The sequence below is a fragment of the Solanum stenotomum genome, chromosome 12 (assembly GCF_019186545.1).
Source record: "Solanum stenotomum isolate F172 chromosome 12, ASM1918654v1, whole genome shotgun sequence".
NCBI lineage: Eukaryota > Viridiplantae > Streptophyta > Magnoliopsida > Solanales > Solanaceae > Solanum > Solanum stenotomum.
The window spans coordinates 33,245,489-33,262,630 of record NC_064293.1 but is presented as its reverse complement, the minus strand read 5'-3'; the positions used below and the strand labels follow the sequence as shown (position 1 = coordinate 33,262,630).

Genomic DNA, 17,142 nt, shown 5'->3' with positions numbered 1-17,142 from the left:
TTTGCTTCCCATAAAAATCTTCCTCAGTTATGAAGTTTCACTACGTCTTCTGTCTTAAGTCCTTCCGGCTTGCAACACCAGAGCAACATGACCAAATGGATTGGTTTAAACCTAACTTCACAAATGTACATAGCCTTACTGCAGACTCAAATTTAAGTACTTGAATGTTAAGCAGAGTATTAGTATGCAGAGGGATAGATGAGTAACAGCAAGGATGCAAATAGGAAAAGATGCAGTGAAATCATATTGCAATTAGACCCCAAAGTAGTTGCAAAAAATACATTGAATACTGAACTAGTAAAAGTATGAGTCAGACCAACAATGCTTTAATACATTCGTTCTTCTTTTGGGAAATCAACGCAACTCACATTACTGTTTGCCTAGGACATATTATGAACACAAAATTACATTAGAGTCAAGAAAAAGTTACAAACAACATAAAATTCAAGAAATGTTACATGAAATATTAGGAATTTTTAAAAGGGAGATATGGGACTTGGTTATGATGAGTTCTCCATACATATTCTTCTTTCATTTCTCTCGTATAGAGCACTGAGTTGATCTAATTCTGTTAGCAAAGGCTGCATATATTGGAAGAGAGTAAATTTTTTTTTGTATTCATGCATGACCTCCTTGTTGATTCAGCTTCTTATCTTCCTGGATGGTGGCTGTAGCAGAGATGTAGTAGGAAACTGAGAAAAGTCCATGGATAAAGCACAATATCCCTCCTATCGACAAGAAACGATGGTGTGATATGCCACAAGATCTTCTTGCCTTCCCGTTTGACAATGTTCCAGCTACCAGCAATGAGAATGCAATGGCCATAATGATCCTAGTATCAGAACAATTTCTTTAAGATAAGTAATACATAAACAAAGTGCACGATTTAATGAGCACCACAACATTCATTGCCCTCATAAATAAATCTGTTCATGCTACCACTAGGGGATATAATGTGATGGTTAGAATCTTTGAACCGTTAATCAGAGGTCTTAGGTTCGAGCTCTTTCTGCAAATGGAGAATCTTTGGACAAAGAGTGTTTTACCCCTTAGTGGTTCTACCCAGCGCAAATCTAAATAAGTCGGGATTGGAGATGAGAGGGGGATTTGGAAATTACCATTGGAATACAAATGAAGCAAAAGCAAGTTGCTTGTTAGAAGAGGCCTTATCCAGCTCTTCCTTGGACTGGACGCAAATACAACCAGCAAGCAGATTAGAAATAACTTGTGCCAGAACCAAAAGTACTGTTGCAGCCAATCCTAGCTTAAAAGCTTCATAGCTTGGATCTCTACATTCAAAGATCCACACCTTTAAGTCTTGAACCTGTTCCAACAAATCAAGCCTAATTGTGTTAATTGCCACAAAATATAATTAAGTAGATAAAAGTGTACCCTCTCTATACTCAAGTATTTTAGACGAGATGACCACACATTTAACATAGTATAAGAGCACAAAAAGGTTCTAGGTTCGAGTCTCACTACTACCCGCTATCAAAAAAAGATCCCACATATTTGCCCCATGAATAAAAATCAGGTTGGTACATGAAGAAGCGTGTTAAGAATGTAGCAACTAAATAAGAGTATGTTGTATCCTAAACTTTTCAGATGAGACAGTCACACATTTCAACAATTTATACTAATCAAATTTATGAAAGAATTACTCATCATTTACCTTATTTTGTTCTACCTCAGCTTGAATTCCTAGTATACCAGCAGCAACATCCAAAATCACAAGAAGAAGACAAACAAGAATGCCAATGTTTTTTGCCATCTTTGATAATCTAGTCGATTAATTAATTTCAAATTAGAGATGGCTGATAATCTTCATGGGAAAACAGGGGATACCCTTTTATACAAACATAGAGAATGCATGAAAACAGCAAAAAAATGGAGTCCAACGTGAGAATCTGAATAAAGGAATGGATGCAAGAAACCTAATACTTAATGTTGTTTATGATATATGAGTAAGATTAGCTGGAGCCTATGGAGAAAAAGTTTTCCTTTGTCTTGAAAGACCTCTTTATTCTACTTTACTTTCTTTGTTTTTTTTCTCTCTTTAGATTTCGATTCCTTTCATGGGGAACAAGGAAAGCAGGGTATCCCCAGCTCAAATTTTTTGTTATTCTCTTAATATGTTAAAGCCATATATATTCACTTGCATGTTACTGCAGCTTTCATCATATATATATATATATAAAAAGATGATTTGTGTCTTTAACTGAGAAGTATGCATAGATGGATTCTTTCTAATGGTTAAGTATTTGCCTTGAGATCATGCTAAAACACAAATAAGATATAAAACTAAAAACACAAATTTCGACCTTTGACCTTTCAAAATGGACTTGTTCTTGGAAACTTCTCTAAAAAGTAGACCTTACAAAATGGACTTGTTCTTGGAAACTTCTCTAAAAAGTAGACCTTACAAAATGGACTTTCTACTAGGAAAAATTAAGCGGTTAAGTAAACTTATACTATTTAATTATTCATCATAACTATAGTTTATTATAATTATCACTCGCGACTAACATTAACCATTATACGTGGGCTGACTTCGAGTTTGTAGATGTATAATTCGCCACATTTGTATAATTCGCAACTAACAATTCTTTGGTTTGATTTGTATTTGTATACGATGGTTTGTATTTGTATATGATGATGATTTTCTTTGATTTTTCAGTTTTATCATCATATACATTCAATCTTTTTGTCTATAACTTTTTAAAGTTTGTATAACATGTAGTTTTCGAATTTTGTATAATATAATTTATATAATGTAATTTGTATGATATATTTTGTATAATTGTTTAAAGTTCATATGTTTATGTTTGTATCAATTCGTTATTTCGAGTTTTATTATATTTGTATAATTCCACACTTTATATTACTCAATTATACAAAAACAAGCGAATTATACAAACGAGATGCGAATTATACAAATTATTGTCCTCTCTCGCTCGCCTCTCTCCTCCCTCTCCCAATCTCTCTAGCCAAAATATACAAATACATATGTATAATATACAATTATCTAACCGATATACATATACAATTCACCTCTCTCTCACTCTCCGCCCACTCTTGCCCGCCTCTCTCCTCCCTTTCCCAGTCTCGCTCGTCAATCTCCTCCCTCTAACATGTAGCTATGAATCATAATTAAAAAATTATAACTATGGAGCATAAATAGGCTATTTTTGAGTAGTTATATGCGAAAGTTCCTCTTTCTACTATTTGAAAGTGAAGAAACACTTTGCAGCTTTTTGTGAAAATCATTAAAGTCCAGCCCAAACATAGAAAATAACAATGAGTAAATTTTAGATTTAGCAAACATAAAAATCATATTTGTACGATATAGCTATAATTTGTATAATTGCGCTTCATGGCAATTATACATATACATAAAAAATATGTATTTGGATCTATTTGTATATTTCGATATACTGATGGGTCCTGCATTTGTATATTTGGGTCTATTTGTATATTTCGGTATACAAATGGATCATGCATTTGTATATTTCGGTATACAAATGGGTCTTGCATTTGTATATTTTGGTATACAAATGGGTCTTGCATTTATATATTTTGGTATACAAATGGGATGGCAAAAAACATGAAATATTTGCTGCGAATTATAAGTGAAAGAAACTATGGCTATAACATTAATTTGAATTAATAATTTGTTATTTCATACAATTTTCTCAATAAACAATTATACTGGACTCCACATGAAGAGAGTATCCAGTCCAATTAATAGATTTGGGCTGATTACTTCTGCTCATCCACATTCAATAAAAGCCCATCTCGGAATTGTAAGTCTACGTCTCAATTTATATAATATTTTTTAAAATTTATTTTAAAAAATAGTAGTACTATGTATCTTGATAGAATGATTATAATTTATTTGGAAATTGTTATAAACATGTTTGTATTATATAGTGAATATCTATTATGTGGAGTCCATTTAGGAAATGGTTAGGAATTCTACTTAGGGACAAGTTAGGTTTCCCCTCCTAGAGATATGTGAATCCCTATGAATAAGAAGTCTTCTCTCTACTTTATTTTTTTCTTGCTTTATATAGTTTCATAACACGTTATCAACATTAGGGGCGGATCTATTAAGGGGTGTGGGGTGAAACGCCACCCCCGAACTTCAACGAAAACTCTATATATACATAGGTATATATATATATATATATATAATATTTATATAAACATAAAGCGTGCCACCCAGAGAACAAAATTGGCTTGTGGTGCCACGGTAGGAGGACAACTTTAGAAGGCTGATGTTGTGGGTTTCAAATTCCATTTGTACCTATTTTTTTGCGAAATTTGCTACACACGTTCTTTTAAGAAAAAAAAAGGCTCCAAGCACGTTTTTTTTAAGGAAAAACAGCTGGCACATTTAATCAATAAATCTATTTGCTACCCACAGACTCTAAATCCTGAATCTGCCACTGATCAACACGGGACTCTAATCAATAGAGAAATTAGATAGTAAGGTAAAATTGTCAATTGTATTTTGTCCGCTACAAAATCGTTTCTAAGGTATTATAAGTTTTATTAAGTGTGTTCTTTAAAGTATTCTGACAGAGCCACTTTTGAAAAGTAAATCTTGAAACAAAGATGCAGGTTAATACATATGCCTAATAATGACAATGATTTGTATAAAGAATAGTATATATGTGATCATCATTGCTTGATTTCAATTAAATCTTGTTCTTGATTTAATTTTCTATTTTATATGAAATTATTGAAGGTACAAAAAATAATTCATTAAGAGGGTAAGACAATTTGTGTCTTTAACTGAGAAGTATGTATAGATGGATTCTTTCTAATGGTTAAGTATTTGCCTTGAGATCATGCTAATGCCAATATTATATACTTGTTTGGTACAATTTATGTGACTGTCTTTTATTTTTGTTTTTTCAAATAAGACATAAAACAAAAAATACATTTATAAAGATTCAACCTTAGACCTTTCAAAATGGACTTGGTTCTTGGAAACTTCTCTAAAAAGTAGACCTTTCAAAATGGACTTTCTACTATTTGAAAGTGAAGAAACAACTTTGCAGTTAATAGCTTTGGGCTGATTACTTCTGCTCCTGTACATTCAATAACAGCCCATCTCAGAATTGTTAGTCTACGTTTCAATTTATATAATATTTTTTAAAATTTATTTTAAAAAATAATATTTTCTTCGTTTTAAAAAGAATAACCTATTTTAACTTGAAACAGAGTTTAAATAAAGAAAAAAAACTTTTTAATTTTGTGGTTCTAAATCAAAGCTATGTTGAATGTATCAAAATGCCCTTTAATCTTGTGGTCTCAACACATGTCACGTGGAAAGTTGAAGTTAAAGTGTTGCCAAAAAGGAAAGGGGTCATTTCTTTTTAAACAGACTAAAAAAAAAATTAGGTCATTCTTTTTTAAATAGAATAATTATAAATTTCATTTTTTATTTTTAAGTAAGAAGATAAACTTTCATTTACATTAGCGTTGCTCTATTAAATATCAACCGTCTCTGTCACAAAAATCTAGAAATCCTACGTGTCAAAAAGGAACAAACTAGAAAACTCTTTTTCTGTATGTATCTGCCCATAACCAAAAAAGCTAGTGTTGGTTCTAGAAACCGCTGAAAGCTTCTTCAAATCATAATAATCGAAATTCAAATGAACACCAAAATTTTCAAGTCTACCCAAACAAATTGATAAATCATTCTTCTGAGCATTTGCATCCCTCTCCCTTCTCTCTCTCTCTCTGTGAAGGAGGAGGCAAAAAATGGCAGCGTACAGGTGGAAGAGTTTCAACGATGATGGAGATCGTCCAGAGAAACCTCGTCGCTATGGCGTTACAGAAATGAAGAGTCCTAACTATTCCCTTTTCTCGAGAGGCCTTCTTGAGGTAATGGCTTTAAGCTTGATCTATTGAATGTTGTTAATGTATTCCTAGTTTATTTTGATGGTCATTTAAGGGATAAATTCATGACTGCATATCATATGCCTTGGAATTCATAATTCTGAGTGCTGCTAGCTGTAGAGGATAATTTGCATAATCAATTGGGGGAGGGCACACTGGTAGTAAACACAATCAAAATTGATATAAGTAAATTGAGAGAAAGAGAGAGGTTGCGCGATTTTGGTATTCAGGATTCGTGTTCTCAATCGATTCAGAACTTCCTTGAGATAGAAAATTACAAAATTCTGTCGAAAAAGAAAGCTTAAAGGGGAGTATAAAATATCTAAGTGAGCTGTATAGCCGTTTCCGAGAGTAACTTGATAGCAGATTGTTAAAATGACTTTGTGTACAGAATTCTGTGCTAGTTTATGTTCTTATGGTTCAAATTTGTTGAATTTCTCATTTTCTTGGTTCATAGGATGTTTTTGAGTCTATGGGTCAGTTTGTTGATGGGCTAAAACTATGTGATGGATCCCATACTGTGATGCCAAAGAATTACATCAAAGAAGTGACTGACATGGCACATAAACACAATGTTTATGTTAACTCTGGTGATTGGGCAGATCAAATGCTTCGCCGAGGTCCTTCTTCTCTTAAAGAGTATATTGAGGTATAAAGTAGTTAATATGGCTTAAGTGTTTCCTTTCTGATTGATTTTTTAATCTTAGTAATAGCGTGTTACTTGTTGTAATCTCTTAGGAATGTAAGCAATTGGGGTTTGATTCAATTGAGCTTGATGTTGCATCACTTGGTCTACCTGAGGAGACCCTCTTGAGATATGTGAGGCTGATTAAGAGCAGTGGGCTCAGAGCTAAGCCTCAGTTCTCTGTTAAGTTTAAAAAGTCTGATATAGCCTTCGCCGGTGACAGAGCTTTTGGGGCTTACGTGATTCCAGCACCTCAAACCTCTGGTATGCTAGTACTTCTGGTTTAAATTTATTTTTGCTATTTTCTCTTTTACATTTTCTTAGAGAGCGATAATGTCACCACTGTAAGCTATATCTGTAGATTCCTTTTTTTAGACTAGAAAGTGTCTGCTTGATGAAGTTGAAAAAAAGAGAGACTAATGTGATAGATAGATAATAGAAATAAAACAGTGGATGCATCAGGAGATGTGTTCATCAGCAGAACAGTAATTTCCTAAGATCATTTGTCTAAATTTCCAGACAGATATTTCCTGAAATGATATTTGTAGACTACTAGAGGAAAAAAAATTCAGTTCATTCATACCTCTCTGTGTAGAAACGCAATTGAGTCCACATACATTGTAGAGGAAGTTGCGTATGAGCACCTTAACACTAATGATCCCAGCTAAAGTTGCAATATTTAGTTATATGGCTGCATTTCTGTAACTATGATATCTTCATCAATAACTGTTTCGAATCTCATGAAACTTTGGATAGTAGGTATTTAAAAATTGGTGCAACCTACGTTGCACAGTGTTTAGGTGTCAAAATTGCTACAACTTGAAAATTAGGATATTGCCGTGGCAAATCAAATTGACCCTTCACAGACAGCTGATATATGCTAGTATTTTTGATCCAATTGGGCCACTCTCCTGACTGTCATTTCAACTCTAGTGGCTACTAGTATCCCTCTTTTCTCGTTTTACAGAGATCTATAGCTTCCTTTTGCTGCAAAGAATTATCTTATTGACCAATCCATTGTAGATCCCAGACAACATGGTAGGACCCCGAGATAGACAATCTGGATAGCAGGTTTTAACCATTGTCTTACATGGAAGAGCGTCATGTACCATCTCATCTGCTTTATAGACAAGACTAAACTAATTGTTACAAGGATGGGTAAAGTTCACAAATGATAAGCCGGAAAGTATATGGTTTTGCTGTCTAGGAAATTCAACCCCACTTGCGCCACAGCACAGGCAAACTGAAAGAGGGATAGGAGGTGGGAGGAGGGAGTTTGAGGCTTTTTTCCATGTAAATAAAAATATTTTCATTGCTAATTACCCCCAAAAAAAAATCATTGCTGAGCTTTACCTTCTGTGCTTCTCATTGGATAAAACATCACGATTCAAAGGACTTGAGGGAAGTTCACAGCTTAATTGCCAATCTCATTGTACTTGTGATACCTCATTTTCCTAATGGAGGAAATATGTCCTTGCAGTCTAGTAATCTTGTAGTTGCTCTTGACAGCTTGATAATCTTTCTCTGACTGTTGAAGTTCTTCTCGTACCTCTTTCTATTTTGCTGAGAATATTTGTATTTTGCAAAATGGAAACTAGTGTCTTATAAGACTCATGCCTTTAAGAATATTTTATTCTGAAGCTTGGGATATGAGATGATGGTTTGTGCCCTTCTATTTAGATGCTTCTGTTGTTTAATCGCGATGAGTTTGTGTTCTGCTGCCTAACCTAGGACCTATTTTGCCAAGGATATATCACTTTCTGTCTTATGATCACTAAATTTCATGATGGATTATTCAACAGAAACTTCAAAATAGAACTTGTGAAAATTAGCAGTAAAAGATTAGTCCAGTTTTAAACTGATTGAGTACATAACATGCGCTCCTGCATGAAACAACTTTTGTAATGTTTGTCGTGCCATAGAAGTTGACGATTGAAATGCATAACAGTTTCTGTTGCATGTTCCATGCTGTTTTGTCTCTCTGCAGAGATGGTTGAAGATGTGGATCTTTTGGTCAGAAGGGCAGAGAGATGCTTAGAAGCTGGGGCAGACATGATAATGATCAATGCTGATGATTTATGTAGGCAGGCTGGTTTACTAAGATCAGATATTGTTGCGAAGATTGTGGGTCGTCTTGGACTTGAGAAAACTATGTTTGAGGCATCAAATCCTAAAATCTCTGAGTGGTTTGTCAAACGTTATGGTCCAAAGGTACTAAGCTTCTCTGAGCAAATATATCTAAAAAGCTACATTGCACAATGAAGAAGATTCAATTATTTCATTTTGATGGTCTTTTCAGGTTAATCTTATCGTGGACCACTCACAAGTAATGGATCTGGAATGCCTCAGAGGACGTAACCTGGGTCAAAATCACTCATCTGTACTTGGCAGGTCATATTTTCTGCTCTGATCTTGCGGTGTCCATAGAGAAAAATGTGCTCATTGTAGCAAACAACTTATCTCTGTAAAATGCTTTGCTGGTCATGTTTAAACTTTTAAATGAAAAAAAGGAGAGTATTTCATATATGTACTGTAAGGATTTCAGTCTTTTTAGAGACTTGTTTTCTTGCTTGAAGTTCAGCTGCTTGTAAAGATGTTCTTTTATGTTCTAGTGCCTAAATGGCCGAAAGTTCACCAAATCTTTGAAAGATTGAGGATCTGCGCTTTTGTAGATTATATTGTGTACCTGTCCACCAAAGGATTTTCCTGTTAATAATGGTCAGTGTTTTTCAAAAAAATTCCATGTTAGGTTGGTCAAATTTTTTGGAAAATATTTTCTCTAAGAAAATAAGTTCCTTAAAAATGAAAAAAATGACTTTCTTGAAGGAAGTAGGGAAAATAAGTTATACCAGTGACATATGTCACGTTGATTGTGATTTTTCCACTCAAGCACACCTTATCTTTAACGCCCACTGTAGCCGGTAGCCCCTACCCCCAACCTTACCTTCTACAGCATGTACATAGTCAATTGTTTTAATCATAGGTTGAGCCTAGTGTGTTTGTATTTTATAAATTGTCTGTATGGGGATAATTCTAAATGAAGGTATGCAGGTATAGTCCTGCCCGTGGATTATATATTCTTTCAGAAGGTCAGAGGGTAGATGTATCATCATGCAAAACAAACCCATAACCCATTCTTGTTTCCTTCTATTGTAAATCAATTATATTTACCTTGTTGAGTAGGGACAGTTTAAGATCCATTCAACCCAAGCAATGGTGCTAATGCTAACGATTACTTTATGATCTGCATTGTAAAAGTTTGTTCAAAAAAGCTTGTGGTAAAATTGTCTAACCAGAGATGCAATTTCAGAATCTAAACTGTTCTGTTCAGTTCACCGGTCTAGAGACCAGTTGATGGATCCCGTTTGAAACAAGTAATGTACATATGCAGGAAAGACTAGGAAGGAATTAATGTATTTCTAACCAACATGGAGGATGGTGGTCAATGGCCATGTGACATTTCTCTATCAATATTCTATGTGCTATCTATGATTGTTTTGACTTTCTTTTAAAAATATGGTTGCTCAACCAGGTTTTATGGAGACGACGTGCTGATTTTATTAGTATAAGTTTCAAATATTACGTCCCTTCAATTATTAGAAGCAATTTCTGCTTTTGGAACAATTTAAAAATAAAAATTAGTGATTCTTGACAAAGTTATATACTCATATTTTGCCTTGGTGAACCAGCTGGTAAATACCAGTTAACACGCTTCACGTCACACATCAACGAGAAAGAATAAAACGGTAATTATGCTCATATCGATGTTTATACCTAATTAAAAACCTGGAGTCTTTCAGAATTTACGAAGTGTTGAAAAATTGTATAGTATATCTAAGCATTTAACTTTTAGAATGATTCAGTTCATATCGTTTTAACATATCTTGCAAATAACTTATTGCTTGTCGTGTAGGTGACATATCGACAAGTAGGGTAACTTTTGTTTTGTTCTTTTTCTCCCGCTAGTAATACTAGGGTAAACTATCCAGGCTTAATTTATTTTTAATGCATTTGACAAAAAATAAAATTTAATGAAAGTATTCTTATCATAAAGATTAAAGAAAGGATGTTGGGAGGAATTAAATGTGTGGGATTTTCATCTCAAATGGTAGATAGAAATTGAATTAAAAATGGGACCCTTTTATTTATCACAGGTCACAATTGTAGATGAATTGGCATTTTGAAGTAAGGAGAGTAATTTATTGATCTACATCCATAAAGATAGAAGTCGGTCCCTTCAATCTGCAATTTTAGCACTATGTCATAATCTTCTTCTGCTTCTTCTTCTTCTTCTAACTTATGACGGTAGATGTACCCAATAGCTACAACACCAAAATTTTAATGCTAGATCACATGCATCAGTGTTTTGTCAGGGCGGGTCTAGAAATTTTTAAGTTTATGAGTTTTGAATGGTATATATTTTTGTTGTTTATTGAGTTCTGGATAAATTATTTAGAGATACATATTAAGTGAATTTTTTAATGCAAATACAAAGTTTGGAATAAAGCGTACTAAGCCTGTAACTTCCGTTGTAGATCTACCCTATTTTTATTAACCTAAAGAATAGGTGTACGTCCGCAACTTATTTGGGATATATTGAAGCATAGTTGTTGTAGATAGTATAAGAATATGTTGTGTGCAAATGAACATAGATAAATACACGATTTGAAGTTTATAATTCTGAAGTTCATTTTATACGCATATATTTGCAAAATGCATATATAGGATTATATGTACAAGCTAAATAATTATCCGCATACAAATTAAACCATATAACTTAACTTAAACGGGTAAAAGTTTGAGTGGGGGGTCATTGATTAGGTAAATGTGATTTTGGTTACTGTAGCAGTTTATCTAGTTTCCTTCGAAATCAAATTGTTTTATTTTCTCTTGTGTAGGCTTTGTTTGTATCGAATTTATCCTTTCCATTTGTCTTTACAGGAACAAGCATTGAGTAGGAAGTTGTAATTGATGGATATTTTCAAAAGTTACTGCCATATGATGGCACTTTATTACCTTCTGTTGTCATGTCTTTGTACACTTATTGTTGTTTTCAACCAATTGATTTAATTTAATTTTCCATTATTAAAATATTCCATGTCGATGAACAGACGTCACATGCCTCCTAATAACTCTTCTAGGTCAATAACTAACAACTCAACTCTATTAAATTCAATTTCTTGACCATCTATTTATTTCACACTATCAATTTGTATTTAATTTTCTTATTTCGCTGATTTCAATTTATACGATACTCTTTTTGGAAAATGCGTAATAAATGTACTAACAATAATATTTCGTACATGGCTTATAACTTACTAGAATTTGAATTTATTTGAATGAACAAGTTCAAATTAGACGTGATGGTTTAACCTACTATCTATACGCAAAAAAATAATAATATATATAATGGGTAAAAACTCTGTATATGGTCCGTATATGTAACTTAAATCTATTTTATTTTCTTCCTATATGTACTACTATGAGTCTATGACCAATTAGTTTGTACATTAATGTCACGTAGTGAGATGATTCTATACGGCAGAGTTCCTCTTTCCCATTGAATAATATAGTTATCATTAATTAATCCCACAATTAAAGACCATAACTTTGATGCTGATTTGTTTACTGAATTTAAGAATATTAAACGTGTTATGTTGTTTTTTCATAGCAAGAAACTCTGAATAATGTTATGTATTTGAAGAAGTTTCCATAAGTTTTGGACCATAGTAAAACTACGGCATTTATTATGGTTTGAACAACACAAATTTACGACTTCACTATTCAAACAGGAAAACTTATATGGAGGGAAGATTTTTTTCCTTAAACAAATTTTTTTCCTTCCCAATACAAACACTTTTAAACTTTTGATTCAATGTATATTTTCAAGATTTGTTTAATTTGAAGGTCAAAAGGAGGAGGAGGAGAAAAAAAAAATGCCAGCAGTTTGGTTTGCTTTAAAGAAATCATTGCAGTGTAGATCAGAGATAAAAGATGTGTATGATCCAAGAAGTGATGGGAGAAATTTAAGCAAGATATCGACGAAAAAGGCGACGACAGGTAGGTCAGGTTGTTCAAGGTCAATTGCAAATCTGAAAGATGTCATACATGGAAGTAAAAGGCATATGGAGAAGCCACCATTACACAGTCCAAGATCTATTGGAAGCAGTGAGCTTTTGAATCCAATTACTCATGAAGTTGTTTTGAGTAATTCAACTTGTGAACTCAAGATTACTAGCTGTAATTTCCAAGATGGTAATGGGAGTAGTACTGGGAATAATGTTGAGAGTATTTCTGCTTTTATGGGTATTTTAAAACCAGGGACCCCTGGTCCTGGGGGACACCATATTGGGTCATCAAGGAAATATAGAGGCTTTGGTAGTCCTATAAGAAAAGGGTCACCTGGGAATTTATCAAGAAAAACAGGACCTGGATTTGGGGGTGTTGTTTCTAGGCCTAAAGCTTCTTATGGTGCAGATTCCCATGGCTTGACTTGTCATAAATGTGGTGAACAATTTGTGAAATGGGAAGCTGTTGAAGCACATCATCTCTCAAAACATGCCGGTATATACATCTATCTTGCTTCTTGTTGATGCTATACCTTTTTTTTCGGTTTAACCACATTCCACATTAGTGATTGGATCTGATCTCTTTTTGAGTTTATGTGAAGATGGTTTAAATTTCTGTTTTTAGTGCAGCAATTGAAGAGCTGTCTTTCTGATAGTATTTCATTGCATATCTTCTTTTTTGTGTGTGAATATGTTACGTTAAAGCATATATTCTTGATATGTTTTTCAGTGACAGAACTTGTTGAAGGGGATTCTTCAAGGAAAATTGTAGAGATAATATGCAGAACAAGCTGGTCAAAGCCTGAAAACAGTTCAAATGGTATTGAGAGAATCTTGAAAGTTCACAATATGCAGAAAGTACTAGCTCAATTCGAGGAATATCGCGAATTAGTAAAGATCAGAGCCAGTAAACTCGCCAAGAAACACCCTCGTTGCTTAGCAGATGGGAATGAGCTTTTAAGATTCTTTGGCACAACTGTTGAATGTTCTCTTGGCATCAATAGCTCTTCTAGCCTATGTACATCAGAAAAATGCAAAGTTTGCAGGATTCTACAACATGGATTCTCAATCAAGAAGGAAATCAATGGTGGGGTTGGTGTTTTTACAGCTTCCACAAGTGGAAGAGCACTAGAAGCCATTGAGGAAAATATGTTATCTTGGAGAAAGGCTCTAATAGTATGCAGAGTAATTGCTGGTAGAGTGCATAGACCATTGGAAAATGTTCAAGAATTGATTGGTCAATCAGGATTTGATTCATTGGCTGGCAAAGTTGGACTTTACTCAAACATTGAAGAACTCTATTTGCTCAGTCCTAAAGCTTTGCTTCCTTGCTTTGTGGTGATTTGCAAATCATAAATATACATTGTACATGAGCCATTCTCTCATGTAAGATCAATTGAAGTTCTTTATGTTTACTTGATTCCCTCATTCCATACTTCTTTTTTTAATTAGTTGAGAAGTGTCCTGCTTCTAACAAGTGTAAATTTTATTCTTTTGCATTGAGGTATATGGGTGTTTGAATCATAGTAGTTTCTTTCTTGGCGATTTCAACTTGCTACTTAATAGTAAAATGTGACCACTAAAACTCTCCCTTGGTGGATACAGTAATTTGGTATTTGTTGATGATCATATGTCACAGATATCCCATGAAATTAATTGAGGTGCGTGAAAGCTTGTCCAGAGACCATCATAAAAAAAAATTAGAACAAAAGGAAGTTTTTCTTAGTGTGTAAGCGGAAAATTCGAGATATCTCCATAATAAGTGGTGTAATGGATGAGATATATTTATTTACTCTTAATAACCGTTATCGAGTTCGAGGCCTAGGATTGACAAAACTTTTGGTAGGGTCGTAGGGAGCATTTGTTAAAAAGAAATTATTCATATCAAATGTTTACGTTAAATCATATAAGTTTACATAGCTAAGTGATTTAATGAGAACACATGTCAAATAATTTTGAGCAGTTTTTCTTTAATAGACTACAAATAAATCAGTTTAGCCAGTAATACTAAATATCTCATGATTAATTATAGAATTAAAAAATAAGTCCTAAACTTCCAACGTTTATTTATTTTGAATCAAAGAGAGTATATTTCTTAAATTTTAAGAAGATGTTCACAAGTTTAATAGTGTTGATTCTAGTTGCTCTATAATCCTATTATTCATGTCCCCCTTATTTAAATCACCAACTGCACTCTTTCATAATTTCATAAATACTTAATTCAGGGGACAATAAAATTTGAATTGGAACACCAACAATAAATATATTAATTCAGGGGAGCAAACTCATTCATGAACTTTTGTCTTTCTCTATTCAATAATGACAATGGATAAATCTGTAAGAAATCAAAATCTTACTAAAAGATTCATGATGAGTAGTATTACTCTTTTTCTTTTGTAATACTGCTATTTCTGGGGTCAAATTCATAATACAAGTACATTAAAAATGATTTTTATCAATAATTAATTAAACTGTTGTTGAATATGTTTTTTTTATAGACAATTAACACTCTTTGTAAATGTTCCTAAAATCTATAACGATATTGAATCTAATGACAATTAATTAATGTCTGTAAAAACTTTAACATTCTTTGATAATGTGTATATTTGTTACCGCTAAAAATTGTTTTTGTTGTTGTTAATAATCCTTGAAAGTTCCAAGAAGAAAGTATAGTATGCATTTATTTTTTGGATTGGACTTCACTAAAATTGGAAATAAATTCTGACAGCGACTTGCATTTGCAAGGACTACTACATATGGGTCATTATTATACAGTTGGTTGATCTATGGGTCATTTTTCTTTGGTGTAAATCCAGTCAATTTAAAACAACAAAGCAGAAAAACACAACCTCAGTACTACTTCAATTCTAGCTAAATTTTGCCAGTCAAGAACCGTAGGGATTGTTTTAATTTGTAGGATTTATGCAATCTATAAAGTAAATGATATCTCAAACTTTATCAGAGGTTTCGGGTTCGAGGCTTTTTGAATACATAGTCGTCTCTTTTAAGGAGCATTTTACCTTCAATGTGTGAATTTCTAATGTGAATCAAGATTAAATCAGACTCCAATGTGGATATCAAACACTGGATGAAAAACAAAAAAAAAAGTGTAATTGATATCTTATCCCACTAGGCACCAACTAAACAAGTGATGAAATAATTTCAATTCAGTATACCAAGCGAGTCCTATTTGTACTCCCACCATTTCAAAATGAATGATTTTTTGGTTAAAAATTTAGTTATTGACATCAATTAAAGGGTAATTTATTAATATTATCCTTGTATTTCTTTCTTAACTTATCTTAAAGTCAGAGATAGTTGAAAAATCAATTAAAAGGAACGGCTATTTTGGAAAAATTACTCAATTCATTCTTGGACTTTGTTCCTTTTGGATCATATAAAGGGAGTCAGAAATTTATTTATTTTAGAATGGAAGAAGTGTATGATTTCATGCCCTCTAGAGACTAGAATGCCACCTCCATTTTCTCATTTCACCCAGCTACAGTGTTTAACTAAATGTAGGATGTTTTTTTATTTTACTTATTTTGATATTTTCCAAAGCACTGCTTTGAAAGTATAATGCACAATTTATAAGGTACACCAAAATTGATCTTTAGCGAAATTATTTAATAATAACTAATTAACCATAAATAATTTTTTAAGAAACAATTACGTTTTAACACTCTTGTTGGATAATGGACTTGAACAAAATTTCTTGACAAGTAACTGTATAGATAGTTTACCAACTTTGAAGTATAATTTACCTACTATATCTGGTGTTAAGAGTTAATTACATTATTTTTCTACTCTTTTTCAAATTATAAAAATTTCTTAAAATTTATGGATATCGGATACATCATTGGACTTCCGGATACATTACTAGACTTCTGGATACATTAGCAGACATCCGGATACATTGGTGAGGGATGAATCCGAGAGGGGAGGAATGTATCAGAGAGGAATAGGTCATATGTATATACCAGTGGACTTCCGGATACATCAGCAAGCATCTGGATACATAGGCGAGGGATGTATCAAAGAGGGGAGGAATGTATCAGGGAATAGGACATCCGGATACATCAGCAAACATCTGGATACATAGGCGAGGGATGTATCAAAGAGGGGAGGAATGTATCAGGGAATAGGACATCCGGATACATCACTGGACTTTCGGATACATCAACAGACATCTGGATACATAGGTGAGGGATGTATCAGAGAGGGTATAGGACATCCGGATACATCAACATACATCCGAATAATAGGTGAGGGATGTATCAGAGCAGAGAGATTTATCCGAGAGGCAGATGGAGATGTATCAGCAAGATGAGAGTGATATATACGAGAGGGGATTTTTGAAATTTTTTTAGATGATAAGAAATTTTAGAGATTATGATAAAATAAGATGTGTATTCAGTTAATTTTTCCTTTAAAAAATGTCGTCACTCTTGCAAGATAATGGACATGAAAAAAAGTTCT

General features: G+C 33.2%; 3 protein-coding genes across 3 annotated transcripts; 2 read left to right on the top strand and 1 right to left on the bottom strand.

The window, feature by feature from the left end:
- Positions 1-313: 313 nt before the first annotated feature.
- Positions 314-1,956, bottom strand: LOC125848688 (protein DESIGUAL 3-like). The gene is made up of 3 exons (XM_049528607.1): positions 1,673-1,956; positions 1,119-1,324; positions 314-832 (listed from the first exon to the last, which is right to left on the bottom strand). The coding sequence occupies exons 1-3, from the start codon at positions 1,769-1,771 to the stop codon at positions 619-621; spliced, it is 519 nt and encodes a 172-aa protein (XP_049384564.1). The 5' UTR covers positions 1,772-1,956; the 3' UTR covers positions 314-618.
- A 3,660-nt stretch (positions 1,957-5,616) lies between these two features.
- LOC125848680 (protein HEAT-STRESS-ASSOCIATED 32) lies at positions 5,617-9,083 on the top strand. Its single transcript, XM_049528599.1, has 5 exons — positions 5,617-5,895; positions 6,368-6,559; positions 6,649-6,859; positions 8,583-8,806; positions 8,895-9,083. The coding sequence occupies exons 1-5, from the start codon at positions 5,773-5,775 to the stop codon at positions 9,003-9,005; spliced, it is 861 nt and encodes a 286-aa protein (XP_049384556.1). The 5' UTR covers positions 5,617-5,772; the 3' UTR covers positions 9,006-9,083.
- Positions 9,084-12,357: 3,274 nt separating this feature from the next.
- LOC125848670 (uncharacterized) lies at positions 12,358-14,077 on the top strand. The gene is made up of 2 exons (XM_049528589.1): positions 12,358-13,159; positions 13,394-14,077. Exons 1-2 carry the CDS (start codon positions 12,532-12,534, stop codon positions 14,017-14,019), a joined length of 1,254 nt encoding a protein of 417 aa, XP_049384546.1. The 5' UTR covers positions 12,358-12,531; the 3' UTR covers positions 14,020-14,077.
- The last annotated feature ends 3,065 nt before the right edge of the window (positions 14,078-17,142 follow it).